The sequence below is a fragment of the Salmo salar genome, unplaced genomic scaffold, assembly GCF_905237065.1.
Source record: "Salmo salar unplaced genomic scaffold, Ssal_v3.1, whole genome shotgun sequence".
NCBI lineage: Eukaryota > Metazoa > Chordata > Actinopteri > Salmoniformes > Salmonidae > Salmo > Salmo salar.
Genome location: NW_025548250.1, coordinates 216,409 through 227,500, shown reverse-complemented (window position 1 = coordinate 227,500; position 11,092 = coordinate 216,409). Strand labels below are relative to the sequence as shown.

Here is an 11,092-nt window from a genome sequence, read left to right as displayed (position 1 = left end):
GGAGGACACCAGGGGGGGGTTCTAAACACAGAGAGGGAGGACACCAGGGGGGTTCTAAACACAGAGAGGGAGGACACCAGGGGGGTTCTAAACACAGAGAGGGAGGACACCAGGGGGGGTTCTAAACACAGAGAGGGAGGACACCAGGGGGGGTTCTAAACACAGAGAGGGAGGACACCAGGGGGGGTTCTAAACACAGAGAGGGAGGACACCAGGGGGGTTCTAAACACAGAGAGGGAGGACACCAGGGGGGTTCTAAACACAGAGAGGAGGACACCAGGGGGGTTCTAAACACAGAGAGGGAGGACACCAGGGGGGTTCTAAACACAGAGAGGGAGGACACCAGGGGGGTTCTAAACACAGAGAGGGAGGACACCAGGGGGGTTCTAAACACAGAGAGGGAGGACACCAGGGGGTTCTAAACACAGAGAGGGAGGACACCAGGGGGGTTCTAAACACAGAGAGGGAGGACACCAGGGGGGTTCTAAACACAGAGAGGGGAGGACACCAGGGGGGTTCTAAACACAGAGAGGGAGGACACCAGGGGGGTTCTAAACACAGAGAGGGAGGACACCAGGGGGGGTTCTAAACACAGAGAGGGAGGACACCAGGGGGGGTTCTAAACACAGAGAGGGAGGACACCAGGGGGGGTTCTAAACACAGAGAGGGAGGACACCAGGGGGGGTTCTAAACACAGAGAGGGAGGACACCAGGGGGGGTTCTAAACACAGAGAGGGAGGACACCAGGGGGGGTTCTAAACACAGAGAGGGAGGACACCAGGGGGGTTCTAAACACAGAGAGGGAGGACACCAGGGGGGTTCTAAACACAGAGAGGGAGGACACCAGGGGGGGTTCTAAACACAGAGAGGGAGGACACCAGGGGGGGTTCTAAACACAGAGAGGGAGGACACCAGGGGGGTTCTAAACACAGAGAGGGAGGACACCAGGGGGGTTCTAAACACAGAGAGGGAGGACACCAGGGGGGTTCTAAACACAGAGAGGGAGGACACCAGGGGGGTTCTAAACACAGAGAGGGGAGGACACCAGGGGGGGTTCTAAACACAGAGAGGGAGGACACCAGGGGGGTTCTAAACACAGAGAGGGAGGACACCAGGGGGGTTCTAAACACAGAGAGGGAGGACACCAGGGGGGGTTCTAAACACAGAGAGGAGGACACCAGGGGGGTTCTAAACACAGAGAGGGAGGACACCAGGGGGGTTCTAAACACAGAGAGGGAGGACACCAGGGGGGTTCTAAACACAGAGAGGGAGGACACCAGGGGGGGTTCTAAACACAGAGAGGAGGACACCAGGGGGGTTCTAAACACAGAGAGGGAGGACACCAGGGGGGGTTCTAAACACAGAGAGGGGAGGACACCAGGGGGGTTCTAAACACAGAGAGGGAGGACACCAGGGGGGTTCTAAACACAGAGAGGGAGGACACCAGGGGGGTTCTAAACACAGAGAGGGAGGACACCAGGGGGGTTCTAAACACAGAGAGGGAGGACACCAGGGGGGTTCTAAACACAGAGAGGGAGGACACCAGGGGGGTTCTAAACACAGAGAGGGAGGACACCAGGGGGGGTTCTAAACACAGAGAGGGAGGACACCAGGGGGGTTCTAAACACAGAGAGGGAGGACACCAGGGGGGGTTCTAAACACAGAGAGGGAGGACACCAGGGGGGTTCTAAACACAGAGAGGGAGGACACCAGGGGGGTTCTAAACACAGAGAGGGAGGACACCAGGGGGGTTCTAAACACAGAGAGGGAGGAGGGGGGGGTTCTAAACACAGAGAGGGAGGAGGGGGGGTTCTAAACACAGAGAGGGAGAGAGAGTGTGTGTGTGTGTGTGTGTGTGTGTGTGTGTGTGTGTGTGTGTGTGTGCCCTGTGTCCGTTCCTTGCATCCTAAATAGTTGGCCGTTTCAGTATGAGAAAAAAATAAAGTAAAATAGTATGCGACAATTTAAAAATCTACTGCACTTTCCCTTCACTAGGCAGCATTTAAACTGCCTGCTACTCAGGCCCAGAAACTAGAATATACATATTATTAGTAGATTCGGATAGAAAACACCCTAAAGTTTCTAAAACTGTTTGAATGATGTCTGTGAGTATAACAGAACTCATATGGCAGGCAGAAAAACCCTGAGAAACAATCCAACCAGGAAGTGGAGGGAAATCTGAGTCTTGTAGTTTTTTTTCCCCCAAGCCTTTCCAGTACACAGCGACATCGGGTTCATATTGCACTTCCTAAAGCTTCCACTAGATGGCAACAGTCTCTAGAAAGGTGTAATAATAAGAATAGGACATGAGTTCAGTGGCGCGCGTTCACGTGATGAGCTAGCTCTGTTCCATTACGTTTTTTGAAGACATTGGAATCGTCCGGTTGGAAATATTATTAAAGATTTATGTTAAAAAGGCCCTAAAGATTGACGCTATACATCGTTTGACATGTTTCTACGAATGTAAATATAATTTTTTTGGGGGGGACTTTTGGAGTAGCTTACAAAAAAAGAGGTATTTGGACATAAATTATGGACTTTATCGAACAAAACAACATTTATTGTGGACATGGGATTCCTGGGAGTGCATTCTGATGAAGATCATCAAAGGTAAGTGAATATTTCTAATGCTATTTATGATTTCAGATGACTCCAAAATGGCGGGTATCTGTAATTGCCTGATGTTGTTTTCTGAGCGCCGTACTCAGATTATTGCAAAGTATGCTTTCCTCGTAAAGCTTATTTTGAAATCTGTCACAGCGGTTGCATTAAGGAGATGTTCATCTATAATTCTTTGAATAACAGTTTAATATTTTATCAACGTTTATAACGAGTATTTCTATAAATTGATGTGCTCATTCACCAGAAGTTTTGGGACATTTCTGAACATTACACGCCAATGTAAAATGGGTTTTTTGTGGATATAAATATGAACTTTATCGAGCAAAACATACATGTATTGTGTAACATGAAGTCCTGGGAGTGTCATCTGATGAAGATCGTCAAACGTTAGTGCTTCATTTTAGCTGCATTTCTGGGGTTTTTTTGTGACGCCTCTCCAAGCTTTGGAAAATGGCTGTGTGGCTTTTATTTTTTAGGCGCTGTCCTGACATAATCTAATGTTTCGCCACCGCCGTAAAGCCTTTTTGAAATCGGACGATGTGGTTGGATTAAGGAGAAGATTATCTTTAAAATGGGATATAATAGCGGTATGTTTGAGAAATCTGCCGCCCTGCTATTTCATTGGCTGTTGCCCCGCAGGTGGGACGGTCCCCCAGAGAGGTTAAATGGCTGATATATATGGGGAGGAGCTACCGACATCAACCAATAGCACGGAAACAACACAATCACATGACGCATTCTCAGCATACGTGTGTGTGTGTGTGTGTGTGTGTGTAGTGTGTGTGTGTGTGTGTGTGTGTGGTGTGTGTGTGTGTGTGTGTGTGTTCAGTGTGTGTGTGTGTGTGTGTGTAGTGTGGTGTGTAGTGTGTGTGTGTGTGTGTGTGTGTGTGTGTGTGTGTGTGTGTGTGTGTGTGTGTGTGTGTGTGTGTGTATATATACCTCCTCTCTTCTTTGTGTAAAGACAGATGAGCGCCAGGTATTCCCACAGCCTCTCCAGCAGGTAGTCCAGGTTCAGCTTCATCCCACAGCTAAACACACACACACACACACACACACACACACACACACACACACACACACACACACACACACACACACACACACACACACACACACACACACACACACACACACACACACACACACACACAGTCACTGAGTTCTCAGACAGACAGACAGACAGACAGACAGACAGACAGACAGACGGACGGGCAGACGGGCAGACAGACGGGCAGACAGACAGACAGACAGACAGACAGGCAGGCAGACAGGCAGACAGACAGGCAGACAGACAGGCAGACAGACAGACAGACAGACAGACAGACGGGCAGACAGACGGGCAGACAGGCAGACAGACAGACAGACAGACAGACAGACAGACAGACAGACAGACAGACAGACAGACAGACAGACAGACAGGGTAGTTTCTGACCTGATGACGACGCTGTGGGGTTCGTGAGCCAGTCGATCCACCTCCTCTATGGAGATCTGATCCACCTTGTTGTAGACCTACACACACACACACACACACACACACACACACACACACACACACACACACACACACACACACACACACACACACACACACACACACACACACACACACACACCACGTATAAACATAGAGCTAGATCATAGATCAGGTACGTATAAACATAGAGCTAGATCATAGATCAGGTACGTATAAACATAGAGCTAGAACATAGATCAGGTACGTATAAACATAGAGCTAGATCATAGATCAGGTACGTATAAACATAGAGCTAGAACATAGATCAGGTACGTATAAACATAGAGCTAGAACATAGATCAGATACGTACGTATAAACATAGAGCTAGAACATAGATCCGGTACGTATAAACATAGAGCTAGATCATAGATCAGGTACGTACGTATAAACATAGAGCTAGAACATAGATCAGGTACGTACGTATAAACATAGAGCTAGAACATAGATCAGGTACGTACGTATAAACATAGAGCTAGAACATAGATCAGGTACGTATAAACATAGAGCTAGATCATAGATCAGGTACGTACGTATAAACATAGAGCTAGAACATAGATCAGGTACGTACGTATAAACATAGAGCTAGATCATAGATCAGGTACGTACGTATAAACATAGAGCTAGATCATAGATCAGGTACGTACGTATAAACAGGGCATGTAAACTCGGTTCCCAACAATGACGTCGATGAAGTCATCAGGAGTGCTGTCTTCTCGGAACAGAACCTCCGCATTGAAGATTTCTGAGGAGGACCGTTAAGGTTCTACCTACTGTTCTGAGGTGGATCGTTAAGGTTCTACCTACTGTTCTGAGGTGGACCGTTAAGGTTCTACCTACTGTTCTGAGGTGGATCGTTAAGGTTCTACCTACTGTTCTGAGGAGGATCGCTAAGGTTCTACCTACTGTTCTGAGGAGGACCGTTAAGGTTCTACCTACTGTTCTGAGGAGGACCGTTAAGGTTCTACCTACTGTTCTGAGGTGGATCGTTAAGATTCTACCTACTGTTCTGAGGAGGATCGTTAAGGTTCTACCTACTGTTCTGAGGAGGACCGTTAAGGTTCTACCTACTGTTCTGAGGTGGATCGTTAAGGTTCTACCTACTGTTCTGAGGTGGATCGTTAAGGTTCTACCTACTGTTCTGAGGAGGATCGTTAAGGTTCTACCTACTGTTCTGAGGAGGATCGTTAAGGTTCTACCTACTGTTCTGAGGAGGATCGCTAAGGTTCTACCTACTGTTCTGAGGTGGATCGTTAAGGTTCTACCTACTGTTCTGAGGAGGACCGTTAAGGTTCTACCTACTGTTCTGAGGTGGATCGTTAAGGTTCTACCTACAGGATACTGTATTGTGTCTGTAGTTAGCAGTGTGTCTGTAGTTAGTAGTGTGTCTGTAGTTAGCGGTGTGTGTGTAGTTAGCGGTGTGTGTGTAGTTAGCAGTGTGTCTGTAGTTAGCAGTGTGTCTGTAGTTAGCAGTGTGTCTGTAGTTAGCAGTGTGTCTGTAGTTAGCAGTGTGTCTGTAGTTAGCAGTGTGTCTGTAGTTAGCAGTGTGTCTATAGTTAGTGGTGTGTCTGTAGTTAGCAGTGTGTCTGTCGTGTGTCTGTAGTTAGTAGTGTGTCTGTAGCGTGTCTGTAGTTAGCAGTGTGTCTGTAGTGTGTCTGTAGTTAGCAGCGTGTCTGTAGTTAGTAGTGTGTCTGTAGTGTGTCTGTAGTTAGCAGCGTGTCTGTAGTTAGCTGCGTGTCTGTAGTTAGCAGTGTGTCTGTAGTGTGTCTGTAGTTAGCAGTGTGTCTGTAGTTAGCAGCGTTTCTGTAGTTAGCAGTGTGTCTGTAGTTAGCAGTGTGTCTGTAGTTAGCAGTGTGTCTGTAGTGTGTCTGTAGTTAGCAGTGTGTCTGTAGTTAGCAGTGTGTCTGTAGTGTGTCTGTAGTTAGCAGTGTGTCTGTAGTTAGTAGTGTGTCTGTAGTTAGTAGTGTGTCTAGTGTGTCTGTAGTTAGCGGTGTGTCTGTAGTTAGCGGTGTGTCTGTAGTTAGCGGTGTGTCTGTAGTTAGCGGTGTGTCTGTAGTTAGCGGTGTGTCTGTAGTCAGTAGTGTGTCTGTAGTTAGTAGTGTGTCTGTAGTTAGCAGTGTGTCTGTAGTTAGTAGTGTGTCTGTAGTTAGTAGTGTGTCTGTAGTTAGTAGTGTGTCTAGTGTGTCTGTAGTTAGTAGTGTGTCTGCAGTTAGCAGTGTGTCTGTAGTGTGTCTGTAGTTAGCAGTGTGTCTGTAGTGTGTCTGTAGTTAGCAGCGTGTCTGTAGTTAGTAGTGTGTCTGTAGTTAGCAGTGTGTCTGTAGTTAGCGGTGTGTCTGTAGTTAGCGGTGTGTCTGTAGTTAGCGGTGTGTCTGTAGTTAGCGGTGTGTCTGTAGTTAGCGGCGTGTCTGTAGTTAGCGGCGTGTCTGTGGTTAGCAGTGTGTCTGTAGTTAGCAGTGTGTCTGTAGTTAGCAGTGTGTCTGTAGCGGCTGAAGGATACTGTATTCGTGGAGGATGTGTCTGTAGTTAGTAGTGTGTCTGTAGTTAGCGTGTCTGTAGCGGCTGAAGGATACTGTATTCGTGGAGGATGTGTCTGTAGTTAGCGTGTCTGTAGTTAGCGTGTCTGTAGCGGCTGAAGGATACTGTACTCGTGGAGGATGTGTCTGTAGTTAGCGTGTCTGTAGTTAGCGTGTCTGTAGCGGCTGAAGGATACTGTACTCGTGGAGGATGTGTCTGTAGTTAGCGTGTCTGTAGTTAGCATGTCTGTAGCGGCTGAAGGATACTGTATTCGTGGAGGATGTGTCTGTAGTTAGCGTGTCTGTAGTTAGCGTGTCTGTAGTTAGCGTGTCTGTAGTTAGCGTGTCTGTAGCGGCTGAAGGATACTGTACTCGTGGAGGATAAGTTGGACCAGCTTCTCAGAACACATCGTCAGAGGAACCATGGAGTTATAGGACAGACCTCCTCCTTTCTTGGGCTGAACACAAACACACAGCATCACAACACGACATACCAGCATCACACACACACACTACATACCCAGCATCACAACACTACATACCAGCATCACACACACACTACATAACCAGCATCACAACACTACATACCAGCATCACACACACACTACATAACCAGCATCACACACACACTACATAACCAGCATCACACACACACTACATAACCACCATCACAACACTACATAACCAGCATCACACACACACTACATAACCAGCATCACAACACTACATACAAGCATCACACACACACTACATAACCAGCATCACAACACTACATACCAGCATCACACACACACTACATAACCAGCATCACAACACTACATACCAGCATCACACACACACTACATAACCAGCATCACAACACTACATAACCAGCATCACAACACTACAAACCAGCATCACAACACTACATACCAGCATCACACACACACTACATAACCAGCATCACAACACTACAAACCAGCATCACACACACACTACATACCAGCATCACTACACTACATACCAGCATCACAACACTCCATACCAGCATCACAACACTACATACCAGCATCACAACACTACATACCAGCATCACACACACACTACATAACCAGCATCATACACACACTACAAACCAGCATCACACACACACTACATACCAGCATCACTACACTACATACCAGCATCACAACACTCCATACCAGCATCACAACACTACATACCAGCATCACAACACTACATACCAGCATCACACACACACTACATAACCAGCATCATACACACACTACAAACCAGCATCACACACACACTACATACCAGCATCACAACACTACATACCAGCATCACAACACTACATACCAGCATCATACACACACTACATAACCAGCATCGCAACACTACATACCAGCATCATACACACACTACATAACCAGCATCATACACACACTACATAACCAGCATCATACACACACTACAAACCAGCATCACACACACACTACATAACCAGCATCATACACACACTACATAACCAGCATCATACACACACACACTACATAACCAGCATCACACACACACTACATACCAGCATCACACACACACTACATACCAGCATCATACACACACTACATAACCAGCATCACAACACTACATACCAGCATCAAAAACACACTACATACCAGCATCACACACACACTACATACCAGCATCACAACACTACATAAACACACTACATACCAGCATCACAACACTACATAAACACACTACATACCAGCATCACAACACTACATACCAGCATCACAACACTACATACCAGCATCACACACACTAGCAGGGCAGGGAACGGGAGGGACCGGGGAGCAGCTCTAGCAGGGCAGGGAACGGGAGGGACCGGGGAGCAGCTCTAGCAGGGAACGGGAGGGACCGGGGAGCAGCTCTAGCAGGGAACGGGAGGGACCGGGGAGCAGCTCTAGCAGGGAACGGGAGGGACTGGGGAGCAGCTCTAGCAGGGCAGGGAACGGGAGGGACCGGGAGCAGCTCTAGCAGGGAACGGGAGGGACCGGGGAGCAGCTCTAGCAGGGCAGGGAACGGGAGGGACCGGGGAGCATCTCTAGCAGGGAAAGGGAGGGACCGGGGAGCAGCTCTAGCAGGGCAGGGAACGGGAGGGACCGGGAGCAGCTCTAGCAGGGCAGGGAACGGGAGGGACCGGGAGCAGCTCTAGCAGGGCAGGGAACGGGAGGGACCGGGGAGCAGCTCTAGCAGGGAACGGGAGGGACCGGGGAGCAGCTCTAGCAGGGAACGGGAGGGACCGGGGAGCAGCTCTAGCAGGGAACGGGAGGGACCGGGGAGCAGCTCTAGCAGGGCAGGGAACGGGAGGGACCGGGGAGCAGCTCTAGCAGGGAACGGGAGAGACCGGGGAGCAGCTCTAGCAGGGAACGGGAGGGACCGGGGAGCAGCTCTAGCAGGGAACGGGAGGGACCGGGGAGCAGCTCTAGCAGGGAACGGGAGGGACCGGGGAGCAGCTCTAGCAGGGAACGGGAGGGACCGGGGAGCAGCTCTAGCAGGGAACGGGAGGGACCGGGGAGCAGCTCTAGCAGGGCAGGGAACGGGAGGGACCGGGGAGCAGCTCTAGCAGGGAAAGGGAGGGACCGGGGAGCAGCTCTAGCAGGGAACGGGAGAAACCGGGGAGCAGCTCTAGCAGGGAACGGGAGGGACCGATGGTACGGGAGGGATGTGATGGAGAAACTGACCTTGAAGTAGATGTTCGGTTTGGAGCGGTTCAGTCTGATGCCGACGGACTCCAACTCTTTCTCCAGCAGTTTCCTGAGGAGACAGAACCCACTAACTAACCAGCTGGGACAGAACCTAGACAGAACCCACTAACTAACCAGCTGGGACAGAACCTAGACAGAACCCACTAACTAACCAGCTGGGACAGAACCTAGACAGAACCCACTAACTAACCAGCTGGGACAGAACCTAGACAGAACCCACTAACTAACCAGCTGGGACAGAACCTAGACAGAACCCACTAACTAACCAGCTGGGACAGAACCTAGACAGAACCCACTAACTAACCAGCTGGGACAGAACCTAGACAGAACCCACTAACTAACCCAGCTGGGAAAGAACCTAGACAGAACCCACTAACTAACCAGCTGGGACAGAACCTAGACAGAACCCACTAACTAACCAGCTGGGACAGAACCTAGACAGAACCCACTAACTAACCAGCTGGGACAGAACCTAGACAGAACCCACTAACTAACCCAGCTGGGACAGAACCTAGACAGAACCCACTAACTAACCAGCTGGGACAGAACCTAGACAGAACCCACTAACTAACCAGCTGGGACAGAACCTAGACAGAACCCACTAACTAACCAGCTGGGACAGAACCTAGACAGAACCCACTAACTAACCAGCTGGGACAGAACCTAGACAGAACCCACTAACTAACCAGCTGGGACAGAACCTAGACAGAACCCACTAACTAACCAGCTGGGACAGAACCTAGACAGAACCCACTAACTAACCAGCTGGGACAGAACCTAGACAGAACCCACTAACTAACCAGCTGGGACAGAACCTAGACAGAACCCACTAACTAACCAGCTGGGACAGAACCTAGACAGAACCCACTAACTAACCAGCTGGGACAGAACCTAGACAGAACCCACTAACTAACCAGCTGGGACAGAACCTAGACAGAACCCACTAACTAACCAGCTGGGACAGAACCTAGACAGAACCCACTAACTAACCAGCTGGGACAGAACCTAGACAGAACCCACTAACTAACCAGCTGGGACAGAACCTAGACAGAACCCACTAACTAACCCAGCTGGGACAGAACCTAGACAGAACCCACTAACTAACCAGCTGGGACAGAACCTAGACAGAACCCACTAACTAACCAGCTGGGACAGAACCTAGACAGAACCCACTAACTAACCCAGCTGGGACAGAACCTAGACAGAACCCACTAACTAACCAGCTGGGACAGAACCTAGACAGAACCCACTAACTAACCAGCTGGGACAGAACCTAGACAGAACCCACTAACTAACCAGCTGGGACAGAACCTAGACAGAACCCACTAACTAACCAGCTGGGACAGAACCTAGACAGAACCCACTAACTAACCAGCTGGGACAGAACCTAGACAGAACCCACTAACTAACCAGCTGGGACAGAACCTAGACAGAACCCACTAACTAACCAGCTGGGAAAGAACCTAGACAGAACCCACTAACTAACCCACTTGGACAGAACCTAGACAGAACCCACTAACTAACCCAGCTGGGACAGAACCTAGACAGAACCCACTAACTAACCAGCTGGGACAGAACCTAGACAGAACCCACTAACTAACCAGCTGGGACAGAACCTAGACAGAACCCACTAACTAACCAGCTGGGACAGAACCTAGACAGAACCCACTAACTAACCAGCTGGGACAGAACCTAG

The 11,092-nt window shown here is 49.3% G+C and overlaps 1 protein-coding gene across 4 annotated transcripts in view; it reads right to left on the bottom strand.

Moving 5' to 3' along the window:
- The window catches only part of LOC123732811 (developmentally-regulated GTP-binding protein 2), a 43,396-nt gene that overhangs the window by 2,750 nt on the left and 29,554 nt on the right, over positions 1-11,092 (bottom strand). For all 4 annotated transcript variants that reach the window (XM_045712096.1, XM_045712098.1, XM_045712097.1 and 1 more), the window contains 5 exons: positions 9,373-9,445; positions 7,014-7,104; positions 4,781-4,878; positions 4,055-4,131; positions 3,562-3,650 (listed from right to left, as the gene is read on the bottom strand). In XM_045712096.1, coding sequence (XP_045568052.1) covers positions 3,562-3,650; positions 4,055-4,131; positions 4,781-4,878; positions 7,014-7,104; positions 9,373-9,445 — 428 coding nt within the window. The remainder of the gene's footprint in view (positions 1-3,561; positions 3,651-4,054; positions 4,132-4,780; positions 4,879-7,013; positions 7,105-9,372; positions 9,446-11,092) is intronic.